Raw genomic sequence first — 21,837 nt, 5'->3', positions numbered from 1 at the left:
ATTTGATCGTGATCCTGTTGTAATCTGTGGTAACCCTCTTCGCTGTCCACTACACCTCCAATTTTGGTGTCATCTGCAAACTTACTAATTGTACCTCTTATGCTAGCATCCAAATAATTTATGTAAATGACAAAAAGTAGAGGACTCAGCATCGATCCTTGTGCCACTCCACTGGTCACTGGTCTCCAGTCTGAAAAACTGTTAAATAATATTTTTATGCGGGGAGAAAGCAATGGAATTAGATTAATTTTATAGCACTTTCAAAGAACAAACATGGGCATAATGGGTAGAGTGATCTCCCAATGTGTTGTATTTTTCTATATGATCCGAACATTCCACTACAATTAACTACTTATTTAATTAGAAGGTGGAGGTATATGTTTCTTCAAGCATCAAAGTCTCTGAATAGGGCCTGAGATAAGAGGACTTATGCATGACTAAAATGAGCCTCTGTTTTCCCAGAGATTAGAAACATGAGAGCTGATCTAATTTTAAATTTCCACAGGGCTTGACAAAGTTAATGCTGAGAGGCTGTTACCACGATTGCAAGTCTGGAACTAGAGGTGATAGTATCAGGATAAGTCGTCGAGTATGGAATTGAATCTTTGGAATTCCTTGCCCTTTGGAACGACTTACCCCAAAGAGCTGTGGATGCTCAATCATTGAGTACATTCAAGACCGACAGTAATATACTATTGCATCAAAGAGGGAATGAAACAAGATTGGGATTGGGCAGGAAAGTGGAATGGATCTGGAAACTCAGTCAGGACCTTATTGGCCCTAGAGGCAATATGGTCTACTTCAGCTCAAACGTTTTAAATTCTTACCCATTCTTTGGATGAATCTGTAGTGGAAATACTCACCTAGTTAGTGTCAGCTTGCATTTTCTAGTTTCTGACACCCTACATCTAAATTAGTGACAATATAGTATAATCACTGAATTCATTTAACTTATCCATTTAATTTACCACGAGTTGGAAAAAAAAAACATGAATTATAAAAGTACCCACAAAATAAGATCAGTCATAATCATTTGTAATTGATTTTTAAAAAAAAAGGATTCTGATATTAGGTTTAAAACTTTAGCCATAATGTTTCATAATCATTGAGCAATGGTTTTGATTGTAAATGTAAGACTTCTCTGTGAATTAATGTCTCTTAAAATGTAGATAAATAACTTGAAATTCAAAACATAGCAAAGAATGTACTGGAAGGGTGATCAATAAGTAATGAATCTGATAACATTCTGTCCCTGATAATTAAATTACCTTATCTGCCTGTTGACCTCATCCAAAGTTCGCTTCAAAACTCCTTGGACATTTTGAATCAAATCAACTTCCTGCATTAAAAAGAAAGAATTTAATCAGACATTGATTCAGAAATGGCCCACTTCTGGTTGGTACTCCTAGTGTGAACTATTGTAAATACCAGGTATGTGTTCATTGACACCAGCAATTCAGTAACTTGGACCAGCCTGCTACAGTGGGTAATACCCTTGTAGAACAGGAAGTCATGGGCTCAAGTCCCAATCCAGGGCTAGAGCATGACAATAAGGCTGACACTCCAATCTTAATGTGAGTGTTATCTTTCAGATGAAGTTTTATTCAAAGGATTGGTCTGCACTTGCTTGTGGATGAGAAATATCCCTGGAAGTTTTTGAACAAAGGTAGCAGAATACCAAATTGAATTTTGGCTTTCATTTCTAAAGAAACAGAGTATAAAAGTAGTGAAGTATTGCTGCAATTGCACAAGGCATTAGTGACACCACACCTGGAGTGGTGCATACAGCTTTTGTCCACTTATTTCAGTTGCATGTAACTGTATTGGAGGCAGTTCAGAGGAAGTTCACTAGATTGATTCCAGAACTCATGAGTTTGCATTAAAAAGAGAGATTGAGTACTTTAGGTTAATATAGTCTCAAGTTTAGAAGAGTGAGTGGAGATTTGATTGATGTATATAAGATGCTAAAGGGATTGACAAAGTATTTGTAGAAATGCTGTTTCCTATGTAGGGCAATCTAGAATGAGAAGTTTACTTGTTGACTAAGGGATAACAGATTTAAAACAGAGATGAAGAGAAATTACTTCTCTCAAAGATGAATTTGTGGAATACACTAGCCGAATGTGCAATGGATGTTGGGACATTGGGTAAATTTAAGGAGGAGACAGATTTTTAATTAGTAACGTATCAAAAGTTTGTGTAGAGCGAGCAGAAAAGTGGAGTTGAGGTTGAGAAGAAATCAGCCCTGATGATATCATATGGTAGAGCAGTCTCAAGAGGCTGAATGGCCTACTCCTGTTCATAATTCTCACATTCTTAATTATTTCTTGAGTAATACATATCCCTCAATCAACATTGCAAGATAAAACATTACGAGGTCACAATGCTGTTTTTGGGAATTTGCTGTGTGCAACTTAGCTGCTGCTTTTCCTACATGACAGCAGTGACGACACCTCATTGCCTGTAATGTGATTCAGCACGCAATTGTGAAAGGTTCTTTATAGACATAAATTCTTTCAGCATGCACGTTATTCTAGAAATTCTGATTACTTGTCTGCCTCATTTCTCTTTGCTTCCCCATTTCTCCAAAACATATGAATATAGTCCTACGGATGCCATCAACTTATGGGGACCTGAACATTGATCCGTAGGAGCATTCTGCACAATGTAGGGTAGCTTTATTTTTGATTTGCTCCAGATCACAGCTTTCCTAATTTATGAGATGCAGGCATTGATGATACAATTGCTCATATGGTCTAGCTATTTGTTCCATTAATCTGATGGTATCTGTACATAAATTAATAGAAACTGAATTGTAATAGATACGACAGTGATACAGCATTTGCAAAATGACTGACCTTCATATAAAGAAAGTGAAACTAACAATGTTGATTGGATGTTTGTATCAATTTAGAATGACCAGTTCTGGACTCAGTTGTATGGGAATTCAGGATTTGATAGTCACCAACATAAAGCACTGTGGAAAGAAAATTTGTCAATGGACTGTTGAACAGAGCTGAAGCTCAATAGAATTATTGGTAATTGTGAATGTGTAATCGGGCTATGACATTCTCAAGGGGTTCGGACAATGAAAGCAGTTTGAGTACATTATGAAAGTAATATAAATACAGTATAAAATGCTAAGTACATGTTGCTTTATGTCTTTAATATGTATAGCAGTCTCAGTATAATGAAAATAGTGCTAACCTCTGTTCAACACATTATGTTTCCAGAATATTAAGTGATTCAGAAGCAAGGGTATCAAAGGCCTTTTTTCTTATGGAGTCATAGAGTCAAACAGAACCTTTGGTCCAACTCGTCCACACCAACCAGAATCCCAATCTGACCTAGTCCGATTTGCCAGCATTTAGCACATATCCCCCTCAACCCTTCCTCTTCATGTATCTATCCAGGTACCTTTTTGACTGTTCTAATTGTACACGCCTCCACCACTTCCTCTGGTAGCTTGTTCCATACAGCACCCTTTGTCTGAAATGTTTCACCTTGGGTCCTTTTTAAATCTTTCCCCTCTCACCTTAAACCTGTACCCTCTATTGATGGAATCCCCAACCATGGGGAATGACTTTGCTACTCAGCATATCCATGCCCATCATCATTTTTTACAACTCTGGAAGGTCACCCCTCAGCTTCCAACTCTCCAGATAAAAAAGCCCCTAGTCTATTCAGCCCCTCCCAAAAATTCAAACTCTCCAGTGCCGGCAACATCCTTGTTAAACTTTTCTGCACACTCTCTTTCTTGTGTGCAAATTAGAAGCATGATTACAAGTGTTTAGTGAACATGAATTTTAGAGTTTAAGTTGACTTGCTGTAGTTTATACATGTTATGTCTTTAAATAACCCATCAACTAATGAACCCCTCTGACTCTTATTCAGTCAAAGCATTGAGTACAGGAGTTGGGATGTCTTGTTGCAGCCGTACAAGACTTTGGTGAGACCATATTTGGAATACTGTGTGTAGTTATGGTTGCCTTACTATAGAAAGGATATTTTTAAATTAGAAAAGATTTACTAGGATGCTACCTGAACTGGAAGGTTTGAGTTATAAGGAGAGATTGGATAGGTTGGGACATTTTTCCCTGGAGTGGAGAAGACTGAGGTCTATAAAATCATGAGAGGCATTGATAAGGTAGATAACCAACAGCTTTTCCCCAGGGTGAGGGAGTCTAAAACTTTAGAGTATAGGTTTTATAGTGAGAGGGGTGAAATACAAAGGGGTCCAGAGGAGTGGATTTTTTTTCCCACAGAGGGTGATGAGTGTCTGGAACAGCCTGCCAGATGCATTGGTGGAAGCGAGTACAATTTCGTCATTTAAGAAACATTTAGACAGGTACATGGATGGGATAGGTATGGGGGGATACGGACCAAACACGGGCAAATGGGACCAGGTTTGCGTTGAAAACTGGGTGGCATGGCCACGTTGGGGAAGGGAACCTGTTTCCATGCTGTAGATCTCTATGACCTTATGACCAGATACACTGATCTTATCCAGTCTAATTACTTGATGTGGTTGCAATATCTCCCAATTTAAAATGTGATCAAATTGTTCGCTGACACATAATATCAGTGACCAAAAAATTAATAAATTGCACACTCTGAATCATCTTGAGCATGTGATAATGCAGAACACAGAGTGAAATCACTGCAAGTCTGGTGAGAAGGGAGGTTGGTGAGGAGAAGAAGCATTGCTCATTTCCTTTCCTTTCACTGTTTTCTTCAGCCTGTTGGAGATCAGAAGTTTGAAAGGATTGACATTGCAGGGGAAACGCGTTTACTGAGGGCAACCTGCAGCTGGAGTGCCGGCCTCAGTAGGTAGGACTGGGTGAGCATTTCTATCGTCCAGTTTTTAAAAGTAAAATTCGTCTTTAGTTTAGATTTAGTATTTACAGCACAAGAGGTGAGGGGTGGTCCCTGGTATATAAATAGCATTCTTTAGATCAGTGGAAGTAAACGTAAAGGGAGTAATTTAAGGGTAAATTACACCAGGACAGCTCAGCCACATGAAATGCTCCCCTTATGCAATGTGGGAGGTCAGAGACACTTCCATTTTCCAGGGTGACATTTTCGGCAGGAATTGTCTCAAGCTACAGCTTTCCAAAATCTGCATTTCAGATCTGGAGCAGTGGCTGGAGTCACTACGGAGTCTGATATCTTCATGGATAGTTTATACGGTGAGATAGTCACAGTCCACAAGCAGAAAGGGAATGAGTCACCATCAGTCCCCAAAAAAAGTACTTGGCAGGTAGTGCTGGAGCCACTTGGGTCCATTTATCTCACGAGTTTTCCATTTTGGACATTGCTAGGGGAGATGGTTTCTCAGGCGAATTCAGTGAGAGCCAAATCCATGGCACCATGAATGGCTCAGCTATCTGGTGGACAGAAAAAAAGTGTGGGAGAGCAATGGTGATAGGGATTCTATCATAATGGGATCAAATAGGGGTCTCTGTGGCTGCTAGAAGAAAGTGAGGACTGCAGATGCTGGAGATCAGAGCTGAAAAATGTGTTGCTGGAAAAGCGCAGCAGGTCAGGTTATGCTGCTGCTGCACTTTTCCAGCAATACATTTTTCAGCTCTGATCTCCAGCATCTGCAGTCCTCACTTTCTCCTAGATGATTTTAACCTACTGCGAATCCTCTTGCAAGGATGCCTTCCTTGAAGAAGCTCTCCTCCTCCCTCTGCAAGGATTTCAGTGAGTCCCTCTCTCACTGCACCCCCCAGGTCACCTCCTCTGCCCTGAAGCTCTTCAGCCATGTCCTCAAACAGACTCGCTACCACAGCCACATCTCCTTCCTCAGCACCTGTCTATAGAACCAATTGACCCCGCATGGACTCCGGACTATGTTCAGACCAACAAAATTTGGACCCAACCAGGACAACCAGTACCTACAACAAATCCGAAGCCTCCAGCAACAGACTTCCCTCCGGATCCTCCGCTCCACGCTTGCAGCCATGCGCTGCTACCTACATTCCCTGCAGTCAGCCCTACCCCAGCCCAGGACAACACTCTCACAGACCTGCAAAGGACCTCTACTGTTCTTCATCCTCAGAAGAATCCTTACACTAAACAAACAATTTTTCCTAGCCATATCGGAAATTAAAGACAGTAAGTACCAAAAACTTTCTAAATATGCTGCCTGACCTGCTGCGCTTTTCCAGCAACACATTTTTCTGTGGCTGCTAGATGGTATGTTACCTCCCTGATGCTGAAGTCAACGATGCCACTGAACGACATTCTGAAGGGGTTTGTAAACAACCAGAGGTTGTGTTCCATGTTAATACAATGATATAGATAAAAAGCAGGATGAGGTCCTACAAGCAAAATACAGGGAAGTATGCAATAAATTAAAATGCATGACCTCAAGGGTACTAATTTCAGGGTTACTCCCAATGCCACATGTTATCGAGATCAGGAATAGAAGAATAGACTGGATGAATGCATGGCTGGAGAGCTAGTGTAGGTAGGAGGGATTTAGATTCCTGAGAAATTGGAACTGATTCTAGGGAAGTTGGGACCAAGATAAGTTGCACCATATCAGGTCCAGGTCCAATATCTTCATGGAAGCATTTGCTAGTTCTGTGGGGAAAGTAACAGTAGGACAAGGACCTGAGCAGGGAGACACAAGAGACAGAAACAAAGATAGAAACAAAGTATTGAAGTCAAAAATGAAAGGCAATTGAAACGGGAATGGCAACCAATAGGGTCAGTTTACAAAAATGTTAAAGGGACAAATTTAAAGGTATTGTTTCTAAATTGAGATGCAGTAGTAGTTTCCCTACCCATGGATCAGGAAGCGTGGGTTCAAGTCCCATCTGCTTTAAAAGTGTGTAATAACATCTCTGAACAGGTTGGTTAGAAAATAAGTGAACAAAAAAATTTTTTTTTGCATTGGTCATTCACAGAATGCTGGATGAATTAACAGCACAAATAGCAATGAATCGGCACAATTACATAGCTGGAGGGTGACAAAATTGGGAAATTAGTATCCAATCTTTAGGATGGAGAAGCAAAAAAACAAACAGATGATTTAGCATTCTAATAAAAGATGAAATCAATGTAATAATGGAAAAGCACTCTGGCACAGAAAATCTAGATGTCTGGGTGGAGCTCAGAAACAACAAGGGGCAGAAAACATTAGAGGGAGTAGTCAAATAGTAGTGGTGAGTTAGCAGATGGCATTAAACAGAAAATTAGAAATGCATATAACATGGGTGCTACAGTAATCTACATCTGGACTTGGCAAACTACATTAGCAATAATACGGTGGTGGATGAAATCCTGAATTGTGTACTGGAACCAAGTAGGGAACAGGCTGCTGTAGATTTGGTCGGCGCAATGAGAAGCTAATTAATAATCTTGTTGCGCAGTGATCTTCAGGGAAGAGTAATCATAACCTAATAGAATTCCTCATTAAGCTAAAAGGTGAAATTATCCAATTTAAAACTAGGGTTCTAAATCTAAACAAAGGAACAATAATGTTATGAGGGATTGAGTTGGTTGCTACAGATTGTGTGATTTGGTGTAAGTCATGCTGGGGGATAGGCAAAGTTAACATTTAAGGAAGAATGTCTGAATTCAATAGTTGCACATTCCTTTCGGTTGAAAAAACACAACAGGAAAAGTGCCCATCACTGGCTAAAATCAAGAGTAAATTCAGGATTAGATCCAAAGAGGGGTCATATAAAGTTGTTAGGATAAGATAGCAAGTCTGAGGATTGGGAACAGTTTAATATTCAGCAAAGGAGAACCAAGAAATTAATTAACTGTGGAAAATAGAGTATGAGAGCAAACTTGCAAGGAATCATAAAAGTGGAAGCTTCAATAAGTATGTAAAAAGAATAGTGCAGAGACCAGTTAAGAGTCACCCACACTGCTGTGGGTCTGGAGTTACACAAGAGCCCGACTGTGTAAGGATGGTAAATTTTCTTCCCCAAAAGTGTTGATGTAAGCTTCTAACAGTGTAATTATTGGTGGCTCAGCACATGTCTGAGAGAGAGCTGTATCTGGGCAGCATAACTTGGCACCGCCCCCTCCAAGCACATGACATGTTGTCAGTGTCATCTCATTCTAATTAGGAAAATTAGTTGAAGATCTACTGTTATCAGGAACATTACCAAGATGGGAATAATTGAGAAAACAAGATGAATCAGGAAGTAGTGACAATGTGACACTGAATTTGGAAAATACCAGCTGCAAGCATTTACGAGGCCCTCCACATTCATCTCCAGTCCCCATCTCTGTAATTTCCTCCAGTTCTACAAACCTCAAATATCTCTGTGCATCTCTAATTATGGCATCATGCACAATGTCCGATTTTTCTAGCTCCACCACTGGCAACCTTGCCTTTAACTGCATTGGCCTTAAGTTCTGGAATTCCGGCCCTCAAGCTGTCTGCCTCTCTACTTCACCGTTTTCCTTTAAGATGCTCCTTCAACAAACATCCTTTTCCTGTCTTACTACCTTCTTGAGTGGTTCAACATCAGATTTTGGCAGAAAAAGCTTTTGTCAAGTATCTTGGGATATGCTGCTGCTAAATGCTGAAGGAATGTTCTTGATGCTGTTACAATGTGATACAACGGTCTGAAACCAGTCGCCGTGGTGTAGAAACAGCTGCTGGCATTAATTTAGCTTTGCAGGCTACACATTCATATTCGTGTAGCGAGTTTCTCAATGTAATGGGTTCAGAGCTTCCACTTTCTCAGATCATTTTTCAAAAATTCTGATGAAGTTGAGGAAGTGCCTCAGAGGGTTAACTTGCCCCTGGGCACTTTTTAAACTCAGTTTGACAGTGCACAGGAACCAGTTGATTTCCCAAGAGCATATCACAGTCATACAGTCAGAAATAACCGAACATTGGAACAGGAAATAAAGCATTCAGCTCTTCAAATCTGCTTCACCATTTAAAAAAAAGCATTAGTGATAATACATATTTGAACCCCATCCACCCACCTTGGTGCCACATTCCTTGGTACCCCTGCTGAACAAAAACAAACCAAAGTCCACTTTGAAGCCTAAACAGATTTTCATGTGTATGTGGGTGTGGGGTTGGTGTTCCATCTCTCTGCTGCCCTTTCAGTTAAGCAATGCCCCCACCCCGCACAACTCCTGAATAGCCTAGCTCTAATTCGAATATTGTTTCCTTCTTCTGAACGTCTGTCTATCAAATCTTTGATTCATTTTAAACATTGCAGTTCAATCACCTCTCAGTCTTCTACATCTAACTGTATCCAAGCCTGATTCAGAAGGTCTTGAGTCTCAGTGGCTGAGCCTTGGTTCAAATCCCAACTGTGCCAGAGGCATGTAAAAACATCACCGAATAGACTGTAAAGACATCACTGTTAGGGGCTTACATCAACACTTTTGGGGCAGGAAATTTACCATCCTTATACAGTCTGGCCCCCAGTGTAACTCCAGACCCATAGCAGTGTGGGTGACTCTTAACTGGTCTTGACCATATACCATTGTCGGAAAATTTACGGGCTATTGTGGAGCAGTTGTAGTTTCACACTTGGCAGGAATGGATTCAAATCCCATCTACCTCAGACATGGATCATAACGTGCCTGAGCAGGTTGTTAATGAGTATCTAAAACATTACAATTGGGTCACCCCTCAGTCTGTCATATTCAAAGGCATACAAGCCTGGTCCAGAGGGGCTTGCAGTAATTAGATTAACTGCAGTATGGAAACAGGCCCTTCAGCCCAACCAGTCCACACCGACCCTTTGGAGAGTAACCCACCCAGACCCATTTCCATCTGACTAATGCATCTAACAGTAGGGGCAACTTAGCATGGCCAATTCATCTGATCTGCACACCTCTTGGACTGTGGGAGGAAACCAGAGCACCCGGAAGAAACCCACACAGACATGGGGAGAATGTACAAACTCCACACAGACAGTCGCCCGAGGTTGGAATCGAACTTGGGACCCTGATGCTGTGAGACAGCAGTGCTGACCACTGAGCCACCATAATAAGGTCCCTCAGCTTTCAGCCAGAAAGTTCAGGTTGAAGTCACACCTGCCCTGGAGCCATGTCATACCATGCCTGGGTCAGATTGACTAAAAATAACAAAAGCCCTGGACACTTGGGAACCCCCTCAGTCTCTCAAATCCCTTCCACAGTTTGTGGGAAGATGACTGTGAAACCTGAGGCCCTTCGCAGCACTGTAAGCGTTGGAACAACAACTGCATTGACCCCTCTCTCTCACCTTCAGCAGTTCGTCTTCCACTCTGTCTTTGACCAGATCGGGGCCTTGACGCCTTTCCCTGTTTTGCAGGTTATCCTTGGAGATGAACATGGCTATCTCGGTCGCGTCCAGGGCAATCTCCAAGCGCCTCTTCTGCTGAAGCAGGAGCTCGGTCTCGGCCAGCAGGTCCTCGATTTCCCTCTTCAGCTCGGACTTCCAGAAGAAGATGTCCTGCAGCCTCTCGCCCAGCTTCTTGGTGGAGGTGGCTTGGGTTTCCTGGGTCAGCCTCTCCCTCTCGGCTATCAAGGTCTTGGACATATTGTGCACGTACTCCGCCGTGTCCCGGTCGGCGAATGCCTGGTAATATTTGGCGTAGTTGTTTTGCAGCCATTCCTCAGTCAGGTATTTGGCTGTCCTGAAACCTGCAGTGGCCAGGCCAGCGGAGGAGTGCAGCCCTTCATTCCGGATCATGCAGTAGGGTTTGCAGGGCAGTTCCTCCTCGGGAATGCAGCGAGAAACCTGCGGGTGGGTGATCAGAACTTCCGTAGCAGACATGGTTGCAATGGTACAGTGTCCCTCCAACCGTTTTATACTCTCCTTTTAAACAAGATGCACACAAATCTTTGTGCCCTGAGCAGGGTTTGAACCCTTGTCTCCTCCAGCCAGCACACACCCTATTGCACTCCTTGCCTGTATCACACTCTCCTCACTTCATTCAATTGTTGTTCCTCCAGTTTGTTGTGAGCGTCTGGTTGCTAGGTTACCTGCAGCGATTGCTATGGTCACAACTCTGTTTCCAGGAGAGCTCCTCTGCAGAATCCATTGACTCCTCAGTCGCTACTCGCTCCCTCTACTGTTTGAACATAGCATATCGCCCTGAGGCCAGTACAATACAATATTGTGAGGTTACTGTTTGCAATCAGTCGGTGAATGGGTCAGGATGGTATCCTTCCCTCTCCCAGTGGCTCTAGGTTTCGACAGCATACAAAATAGGGGCTCCAGCAGGTCACAGAATGGTGACTCTGGAGTTTATACAACATGGAAAAAGGCCCTTCAGCCCATCGTGTTTGAACTAGTCAACAAACATCTATTCTAATACCATTTTCCAACACTCGGCTTGTATATAATGGCTTTTCAAATACGCATTTATATATCTCTTAAATGTCTTGAGGGTTCCCACACCTATGGCACTCAGTGGTCAGCACTGCTGCCTCACAACACCAGGGACCCAGCTCCCACAGTCCAAAGATGTGCAAGTTAGGTGGATTGGCTATGCTAAATTGCCCATAGTCTCCAGGAACGTGTAGGGTGAGGGGTTTAGCATGAGAAATGCAGGGTTGCAGAAGGAGGGTAAGGGGATGGGTCTGGGTTTGATGCTGTTAGGAGGGTCAGTGTGGACTTGATGGGCTGATTGGCCTGCTTCCACACTGTAGGGATTCTATGATTGTATCACATTTGTGAACCACAAGTTCTAAATACCCACCAACCTCTAGGTGGAAACAAAATCCTTGAGTCTCCTCTAAACTTCCTGCTTCTTACATTAAAGCTAAGATCCCAGTTACTGATCTCTCTGCTATCCTCCATATCTATCTTGCCTGTGCCCTTCATAATTTTGCACACCTCCCGTCCCCCTCAGTATTCTCTGTTCCAAAATAATGCCAGCCTACCTTGTCTCTCTTCATTGTTGGAGCGCTCCATTTGGCTCTTGGTGCCTGACCTTCTACTGCAACACTACCTTCCATTACTATCCACATATCTCTCAATAAAACCCAAACATCTATCATAGGAACATAGGAGCAGGAGCCCCTTGAGCTCATTCTGCCAGTCTGGATCATACTAATCATCGTCTTCAACACCATAATTACAAGCCATCTCCATTTTCCCTTAATGTCATTAGTAACTAGAAATGTGCCAATCTTGCTCCTGAACTGAGTTAATGACTGTAGGATAAATAATTCCAAAGATTCATCAATGTCTGATGAGGTTCTTCCTCATCTCAGATCTAAGTGGCTTGCCTTGTAATCAGAGAGTCAGTCTTCTGTTTCTAGATCCCACAGGCAGGGGAAACTTCCTTTCTGCATCTACTCTATTTATTCCTTTAAGAATGTCGCACATTTTGAGAAGATCACCTCTCATTCATATAACTCCAGAACTCCAGAAATACACGCTCATTCAACAATCCCACCATCCCAAGAATCAGTTTGATGAAACTCCACTGTACTCCTTTGCTGGAAAATATGTCTTTTCTTGGGAAGGGGGACCAGAACTACACACAATACTGCAGATGCAATCTAACCCGAGTTCTACATAATTGAAGCAAGATCTCTTTGCCTGTTTGCTATCAACCTTCAACTTAAATGTACTCAATAACTGAACATTCACAGCTGTATGTAGTAGGGAATATCAAAAATTAACAACCTTTTGATTCAGGGAATTTCTCTTTGTCTCAATCCTAAATGGCTTTCCCTTATTTTGAGAGTGCTTCCTAACTTTCCTTATATTTTTCTCCATTAACTTGCCATTGAAATTGAAATGCCAAGTTTGGTATTTATCACCAAGACCCCAACAAAATTAAGATCATGAAGAGTTGTCGATCCATTAAGATTCATATGGAATCTCCAAGCATTAAACATTAAATTCCAGGATACTGATAATGAGAACTGAGGAGAAGAATCATAGGGAAATTAAAGAATTTGTGAAGTTTTCATTGTCTTTGAACTTTTGTTTGTTATTATTACCATTGGAGCCAAAGGTAATAGCTGTTTGACTGAGAGTCAAGCATCAATGAATGGGTAATCAAGAGACAGGAGGTTTTCAATTGGAGCGATAAGATGGCAAAGGAGGACTTGCTGGTGATCAATAGCAAGAGCTTGAGAGTGAGATGGTTTGGACCAAAACTCGTGATGAAACCTCAATCAGAATGGCAACCCAATATCATACCCACAGACATTTCCTCAAACCTATCTCAAGTTGATTGTACTTCTTGTCGATAGATTTGAAGATCGTTTAATTTTCTGTTTAAAAATATAAGCTTTTCCATCTAAGATGGTGATGCAGATTTTTTTTTCTCAATTGGTTGAGTCTTTGGAATTTTGTTCCCAGAGAGCATAGGAAGCCAGGTCATTGAATACCTTTTTAGGGAATGAAAGGAGGCTTTTGACTAACAAGGGAGTCAATGCTTATCATGGATAGGTGGGAATGTAGAGGTATGTCACAGCCAGCTCATCCACGATCTTATTGAAAGGCAGGTTAGGTTAGGGACTCCAAATGACCAACTCCTGTTCCTAATTTGTATGTTTAAAAAAAAATCTTGACCAAAGATTTTTGGACGGGATCACACCTTAAAAGTATCTTACCATAGAAGAGAGAGGCAGCAAAGTCAAGAGGTATGGCAAGGATTTCCAGGCTTTGGGCCTATGCAGCTGAAGTAAGAACCATCAATTCTCCTGTTTTCTTCGTAAATGTAAGGTCTGACATGCATGCAGTAGGATGAGTGAACTGACCTATCAATGAGTAGGGATTTAAAGGTAATCAGCAATCAGGCTGTTAAAATAGAAGCTGATGAGCTGGCTGGTGTTAAGTACTGGTCTGTAGTTTCCAACCGTACCATGCACCAATTGCATGTATCGCACTGTATAAGAGATAATTGACTTTATCCCATGATGAAGAGAATACAAAAGCAACCAAGTTTTGTTAAATTTTTATTAAAACTTTTATTGGCCACTCTTGGGGAATTAGGTTCAATCCTGCATGTCACACTTTAGGAAGGCCTTGTAACCCCAAAAAAAACAAATTTATTAGAATGACTCCATTGTTGGCGATTGCTGTTATGTAGAGAGATTAAAGAAGCTGAGATTGTTCTCCTTATAGGAGAGAATGTTAAAAGGAAATATGATTGAGGTGTTCAAAGCATGAATAATTTTTGTAAGGTAAATGAGGAGAAAATGTTTCTAATCATCGTAAGGCCTGCAACCAGAAGATGCAGACTTAAGGTAGTTGTAAACCCATGTAATGTTTCGACTCCTAACAGTCATTTCTTGAATGTTGAGACACTGAGCTCCAGTAAGTGGGTTTAAAAAAGAAATGGAATTCACCGTCAGTGAATTGCTTTAAAATGTAATAGATATTTTGCTTTTGGCCTTCAATGTGGAATTTACTAAAGTGTATGTTCTTGTTGCCTTAGGTATCCATCTAGAAAATACTGAAGGAGAGGAGTGACATCATGGATACTTCTGGGATCTGTAGGGAGCTATGATAATAGAAGAGAACATATATCACATTCATAAAATTGTGGGTGATAGCTACCTCAAATCATCTGAATGGTAGTGCCTTTTCATTTCTCTAATAGATTTTCTTTTTAATTTGCATGAGAGAGAAATGTTCACACATATTAATTGACTAGCTCCTAAATTGGATTTCGGACTTTGGGTTCTTTTATTAACTTAATTCCATTAAAGCAGTTTTTAAAAATTATACTTAGCACAATGGGAAGTAATTCATCATCTGGTAGCCATTAACATATAATTAAAATGCTTCTTCAAAATAAGGTAAAGTTGCAATAATCCGACTGAAATACGAACTTCTCTCTCAGTTGAGACAGAGACAACTGGTGGTGGTTTAATCTGAGGGTCACCACGCCTTAGGCAAGGGGAGAGGTTGAGAAAAAGAGCTCTTGATGGTAACCTCAGCCAGTGTGGGAATTGAACCCATGCTGTTGGCATCACTCTGCACCACAAACCAGGCGCCCAGACAGTTGAATTCATCTATCACATGCCAAATAAGAAATGTACCTCAGAATTTTATGAAATACATTATGGTCTTGTATACCAATTTAGTCCTAATGCAAAACTTCTGGCAATATTTTGAAAAGGATAAGAGAACGAGGTAGGATTTTTGTTAACAACATATTCACCGTTTGGGTGTTAATTCTACAACAACCTGAATTAATCAAATTTTATTCTATAATATGATCAAGACAGTTTCCAAATTGTTGCACAAAGCAAATCATTAAATTGTTAATTACAACAACAAAAGTAGGATAAATTAGATTACATTAACCACTAATAGATCTTTTTTTCAATATACGGGATATAATAATCTTGTCTAACAAGATTAAATATTAATATGTCACAGCAGACTTGAGGACTTCTTTCATAAATAATATAGTGGCAGTATATTGCATCTTGCAGTTTATTAAAAAATCTTGGTGAAGCATAAACATTGGCATGAAGGGGTTGGGTCAAGTAGCCTGTTTCTGTGTTGCATATCATATACATTTAAATATTCCTTACTTCAATACATCAAAATGACACAACTCACCGCTATGAAATGCTTCAAATAACTGGAAATGTAGTACACAAAGCAAACATTTTGGAGTATTGGTAAAAGAAATATTGCTGATCATCTCCCTTTCAAAAAAAAATCACTTTCATACAACTGTTGATAAGTCATTCACATTTAGGAGACAATCTCAAAGATATATTATCAGCTGTGAACTGTCCTGTATTACCTGCTGATTGATGCACTTTTTAAGAGATTAGAACCATAGACATTTGCAATATAAGAGGCTACTCAGCCCAACATGTCAATGCTGGATCTTTGTTCAAAAAGTTCAAACAAAACCCAGTGTTCTGCTGTCTTACAAATCTTTCCTTGTAAATAATTGTTCACTGTTCCTTGAAAAATAAAGTTAAAAATCACACAACACCAGATTATATTGGACTTGTTGGACTATAACCTGGTGTTGTATGATTTCTAACTTTGTCCACCTCAATCTGATACTGGTACCTCCACATCTGAAAAATAAAATGCAGTCTGCCTCAACCAGTGCTCATGACAAAGCATCCAACAATATACTAGGAGAAAGTGAGGACTGCAGATGCTGGAGATCAGAGTTGAGAGTGTGTTGCTGGAAAAGCACAGCAAGTCAGGCAACATCCGAGGAGCAGGAGAATCGACGTTTTGGGCATAAACCCTTCATCAGGAATGAGGCTTGTGGGCCAAGGGGCTGAGAGATAAATGGGAGGGGGTGGGGGGTGGAGTGGAGCTGGGGGTATGGTAGCTGATAATGCAATAGATAGATGAAGGTGAGGGAGAAGGGTGATTGGTCAGAGAGGAGGGTGGAGTGGATAGATGGGAAAGACGGCGATGCCAAGTTGGAGGCTTGGGACTGGGATAAGGTGGGAAGGAGGGGAAAATGATGAAAGTGTTGAAATCCACATTAATCCCGTGTGGTTGCAGGGTGCAAGGTGAAAGAGTAGGCATTCTTCCTCCAGGTGTCAGGTGGTTAGGGAGTGGTGATGGAGGAGGCCCAGGACCTGCATGTCCTTGACAGAGTGGGGGAGGGGAGGGGAGTGAAAGTGTTCAGTCACGGGGCGGTTGGGTTGGTGCATGCAGGTGTCCCAGAGATGTTCTCTGAAATGATCCACCAGTTGGCATCCTACCTCCCCGATGTAGAGGAGACCACATCGGGTGCAATGGATACAGTGGATGACATTGATGGAGGTACAGGTAAATTTCTGTTGGATGTGGAAGGATCCTCTGGGGCTTTGGCCAGAGGTAAGGGGGGAGGTGTGGGTGCAGGTTTTGCACTTCCTGTAGTGGCAGGGGAGTGGAGTGAGGGCTGGTGTGGGGGGAGGGAGAGGGGCATGGATCTGACAAGGGAGTCGCGGAGGGAATCGTCTCTCCAAAATGCTGATAGGAATGGGGAGGGAAATAGATCCCTAGGGGTGGGGTCTGTTTGTAAGTGATGAAAGTGGTGGAGGATGATGCGATAAATCCAGAGGTTGGTGGGGTGGAAGGTGAGGACCATGTTGCGATTGGAGGGATGGGCTTCAAGAGAGTAGGTGTGGGAAATGGAGGAGATATGCTAGAGGACATTGTTGACCACATTGGTGGGGGGGGGAGAAAATTGCAGTCTTTGAAGAAGGAGGCCATCTGGGATTTTCTATGGTGAAATTGGTCATCCTGGGAACAGATGCGGCAGAGGCAGAGGAATTGGGAATAAGTGATGGCATTTTTACAGGAGGTAGGGTGGGAAGAGATGTAGTCCAGGTGGGAGTCACAGAGAGGTACAGCACGGAAACAGACCCTTTGGTCCAATTCGTTCATGCTGACCAGATATCCCAACCGAATCGAGTCCCATTTGCCAGCACTTGGCCCATATCTCTCCAAACCCTTCCTATTCATATACCTATCCAGATGGCTTTTAAATAATGCAATTTTACCAGCCTCCACCACTTCCTCTGACAGCTCATTCCATACATGCATCACCCACTGCGTGAAAACGTTGCCCCTTAAGTCCCTTTTATATCTTTCCCCACTCACCCTAACCTATGCCCTCTAGTTCTGGACCCCCCCCCTACCCCAGGGAAAAGACTTTATCTATTTATCCTATCCATGCCTCTCATGATTTTATAAACCTCTATAAGGTCACCCCTCAGCCTTTGATGCTCCAGGGAAAACAGCCCCAGCCTATTCAGTTTCTCCCTATAGCTAAAATCCTTCAGCCCCAGCAACATCCTTGTAGATCATTTCTGAACCCTTTCAAGTTTCACAACATCCTTCTGATAGGAAGGAGACCAGAATTGTATATAGTATTCCAAAACTGGCCTAACCAATGTTCTGTACAGCTGCAACATGACTTCACAATCCCTGTACTCAATACTCTGACCAATAAAGGAATGCATACCAAAGACCTTCTTCACTATCCTATCTACCTGTGACTCTACATTCAACGAGCTAGGAACCTGCACTCCAAGATCTCTTTGTTTAGCAACACTCTCTAGGACCTTCTCATTAAGTGTTGAAATCCTGCTAAGATTTGCTTTCCCAAAATGCAGCACCCCGCATTTATCTAAATTAAACTCCATCTGCCCCTCCTCAACCCATTGACCCATCTGATCAAGATCCTGTTGTAATCTGAGGTAACCTGCTTCGCTGTCCCCTCCAACTTTGGTGTCATTTGCAAACTTCCTAACTATACCTCCTATGTTCACATCCAAATCATTTATATAAATGAAAAAAACCTGCAAATCATTTCAGAGAACATCTCTGGGACACCTGCACCAACCAACCCCACCGCCCTGTGACTGAACACTTCATCTCCCCTCCCACTCCACCAAGGACATGTGGATCCTGGGCCTCCTCCATCGCTAAACACTTATCAACCGACGTCTGGAGGAAGGACATCTCATCTTCCACCTTAGGACCCTGCAACCACACAGGATTAATGTGGATTTCACCAGTTTCCTCACTTCCCCTCCTCCCACCTTATCCCAGTCCCAAGCCTCCAACTCGGCACCGCCTTCTTGACCTGTCCATCATCTTTCCCATCTATCTGCTCCACCCTCCTCTCCGACCTATCACCTTCTCCCCCACCTTCATCTACCTATTGCATTCTCAGCTACATTACCCCCAGCCCCACCCCTCTCCCATTTATCTCTCAGCTATCTTCCCCCCAGCCCACAAGCCTCATTCCTGATGAAGAACGAAACATAGATTCTCCTGCTTCATGGATGTTGCCTGACCTGCTGTGCCTCTCCAGCACCACATGCTCAAATCCAACAATATACACAAAGCATTTTCTCTTACTTTCTTTTGCACTCTTAGTGATAGCTTTAAATTGATGATCCCTTATCACTAGTTTCCCACAAAATGGAATTGTATTTCTTTGTTAACTGTCAAAACTGTTTATAACCTTAACAATATTTATTTATTCTGATCACGACTTTCTCTGCTCGCGTGGAATTGTTCCAACATCTAAACTCTGTCTTCATAACTATAATGACTCATGCTCAGTATTATTCTGGTAAATCTATGCTGCAAGTATTTAATATATAATATTAAACCCTTTATATATTGGGAAACTCTAACTCATAGTATTTTATTCATTCATGCTTATTATAAAGTTATTACTTCCTAATATAATTGCAATAAATTAACTTTCTAAAATCCACTATCCCTTTATTCAACCACATCTTTCAGCATATTTCACAGACGGCACATTTCAATTCCTTCTTTTCCTTCAAAAATATTTCACCTCAATATCATTCCATTAAACTGTCTTTACTCCCTGCTGTAGTACAAATAATACACTGACACCCTGTGAAATATTCAATGTTCTCTCTATTCCGTTGTATCTCACCACACCTCTGCCAAAATAGAGTCATGTACAGCAGGGAAACAGACCCTTCGGTCCAACTCGGCCAAGATGACCAGATATCCTAAATCAATCTATCCCATTTGCCAGCATTTGGCCCAAATCCCTCTAAACTCTTCCTATTAATTTAACCTTCCAGACGCTTGTTAAATGTTATAATTATACCAGCCGCCACCACTTCCTCTGGCAATTCATTCCATGCATGCATCACCATCTCCATGAAAAAGTTGCCCCTTAGGTTGAAGGTGAGAGAGGAAAGATTTAGAAGGGACTTATGTCCTCTAGTTTTGGACTCCCTACCCTGAGGAACAGACCTTGACTATTCACCTTATCCAGGCCCCTCATGAATTTATAAACCTCTATAAGGTCACCCCTCAGCCTCCATCACTCCAGAGAAAATAGGCCCTGTCTATTCAGCCTTCCCCAAAGCTCAAACCTTCCAACAGTGGCAACATCCTTATAAATCTCTTCTGAACCCTTTCAGGTTTAACAACATCTTTCCTAAAGCAAAGAGACCAGAATTGCATGCAACATTCCAAAAGTGGCCTAACCAACGGCCTGTACAGCTGCAGCATGGCCTCCTAACTCCTGTACTCAATGCACTGAGCAAAACAGGCAAACACCTTCTTCACTATCCTATCTCCCAGCAACTCCACTTTCAAGGAACTATGAACCTGCACTCCAAGGTCCCTTTGTTCAGCAACACTCCCAGGACCTTACTATTAAATGTATAGGTCCTGCCCTGATTTGCCTTTCCAAAATTCAGCACTTCACATTTATCTAAATTAAAATGCATCTGCCACTCCAAGGCTCAATGGTCCATCAAATCAAGGTCCCATTGTAGTCTGAGGTGACCTTCCTCACTGATCACTACACCACCTATTTTGGTGTCACCTGCAAATTTACTCACCATACCTCCTATGTTCACATCCAAATCATTTACATAAATGACCTAAAGCACTGGACCCAGCAGCGATCCCTGCAGAACACTGCTGATCACAGGCCTCCAGTTTGAAAAGTAACCACCACCCTCTGTCTCCTACCTTTGAGCCAGTTTTGTATCCAAATGGCTAGTTCTCCCTGTGTTTCATGTGATCTACATCTTTGTAGCTATATCATCACTAACGATGTGTTGCAGATGAGGATGATTGTCTCCAATGAGTAGATGATATTTGATAATATCGATTGAGATCTGCAGACTTTATGACACATAGGACATTTGTCATTTCATAGGTTGTATGGCTATGCATTATTAGTTTGGGTCATGGCTTGTTCATATTACACATGTTCCTTTTCCTCTCCATTTTGTTTTGCTGTCACTGCATCCCAAACTTCTTGAATCCTTCCCAGAGTCACTGCCCTCATCTGGTTTGGTCCAGGTGATGATTACTCAGGAGTTGACATCAGTAACAGAATCCCTGCTAGCATGGAGGAGAGAACTTACATTAGAGATCCATGCTATCAACCTGCAGATTTTATAATAAGGACAGAGTCCTGAATGCTCTCGAAGACACATGATTGAGACAACCAACTATGGAAATTATAGAGGTAGCTACCTGATTTGCACATTACATTGATGGCCTCAAGATACAGATGCATTATCAGACTAATTCACAGATCACAGACTACATGTCATTTATCTTTACAATCAGTGATGGCTTCTGTCATGATTGTCATTTGAATTCTTCAAAATTTGGTGTTTTCGTTAGTTTCTGAATTCATCCATATTTTGTAAAACCATATGATATCGGAGTAGAAGGTAGAACATTGAGTCTGTTCTACCATTCAATGTGACCATGGTTGATCAGTTAATCCTTAACCCTATTTCCCTGCTTTTTTGAGATGACCCGTGATTCCCTGACTTCCCTCAGCCTCCAACATACTTAATGACCCAGCTTCAACAGCCCTCCTTCGGTTTCAGATTCCAGAGATTTGCTGCCTTCTAAAAGAAAAGGTTCTTCCTTATCTATGTCCTAACTGGACAAATATTTACTCTGAGATTGTTCCCTTTGTTCCTAGGGTATCTACCCTAAGCCCTCAAAGAATATTTCATATTTCAATAAGGTTGCCTCTCATGTTAGTAAATTCCAATGTGTACAAGTTCAACATACTCAACCTCTCTTCATAAGAAATTCCCTTTATGCCTGGGATGAACCTAATTAACCTTTTCTAAATGCTTCAAATGCAGATATATATTTGCTTAGGTAAGGGGACCAAAACTGGTCATGGTATTTCAGATGTGGACAGCAAAGAAGGTTACCACAGATTAGGCAATAGACAATAGACAATAAGTGCAGGAGTAGGCCATTCTGCCCTTCGAGCCTGCACCACCATTCAATATGATCATGGCTGATCATCCTTAATCAGTATCCTGTTCCTGCCTTATCTCCATAACCCTTGATTCCACAATCCTTGAGAGCTCTACCCAACTCTTTCTTAAATGAACCCAGAAACTGGGCCTCCACTGCCCTCTGGG

At 41.7% G+C, this 21,837-nt stretch overlaps 1 protein-coding gene and 1 long non-coding RNA gene across 4 annotated transcripts in view; one reads left to right on the top strand and one right to left on the bottom strand.

The window, feature by feature from the left end:
- Positions 1-13,663, bottom strand: part of tekt4 (tektin 4) — a 29,576-nt gene extending 15,913 nt beyond the window's left edge. The window contains exons 1-2 of one of the 2 annotated variants that reach the window (XM_043711178.1): positions 13,558-13,663; positions 1,269-1,339 (exon numbers count right to left, since the gene is read on the bottom strand). In XM_043711178.1, coding sequence (XP_043567113.1) covers positions 1,269-1,339; positions 13,558-13,560 — 74 coding nt within the window. In that variant the 5' untranslated portion in view covers positions 13,561-13,663. Of the gene's footprint in view, positions 1-1,268; positions 1,340-10,222; positions 11,417-13,557 lie in introns of those variants that run through there. The other variant, XM_043711177.1, reaches the window with a different exon arrangement.
- The window catches only part of LOC122560510, a 20,953-nt gene continuing 9,548 nt past the window's right edge, over positions 10,433-21,837 (top strand). Inside the window, exons 1-2 of one of the 2 annotated variants that reach the window (XR_006314751.1) lie at positions 10,433-10,508; positions 14,385-14,523. This is a non-coding gene — a long non-coding RNA (uncharacterized LOC122560510). Of the gene's footprint in view, positions 10,509-10,654; positions 10,727-14,384; positions 14,524-21,837 lie in introns of those variants that run through there. The other variant, XR_006314752.1, reaches the window with a different exon arrangement.

The sequence above is a fragment of the Chiloscyllium plagiosum genome, chromosome 21, assembly GCF_004010195.1.
Source record: "Chiloscyllium plagiosum isolate BGI_BamShark_2017 chromosome 21, ASM401019v2, whole genome shotgun sequence".
Lineage (NCBI taxonomy): Eukaryota > Metazoa > Chordata > Chondrichthyes > Orectolobiformes > Hemiscylliidae > Chiloscyllium > Chiloscyllium plagiosum.
This window is presented reverse-complemented; position numbering and strand designations above follow the sequence as displayed.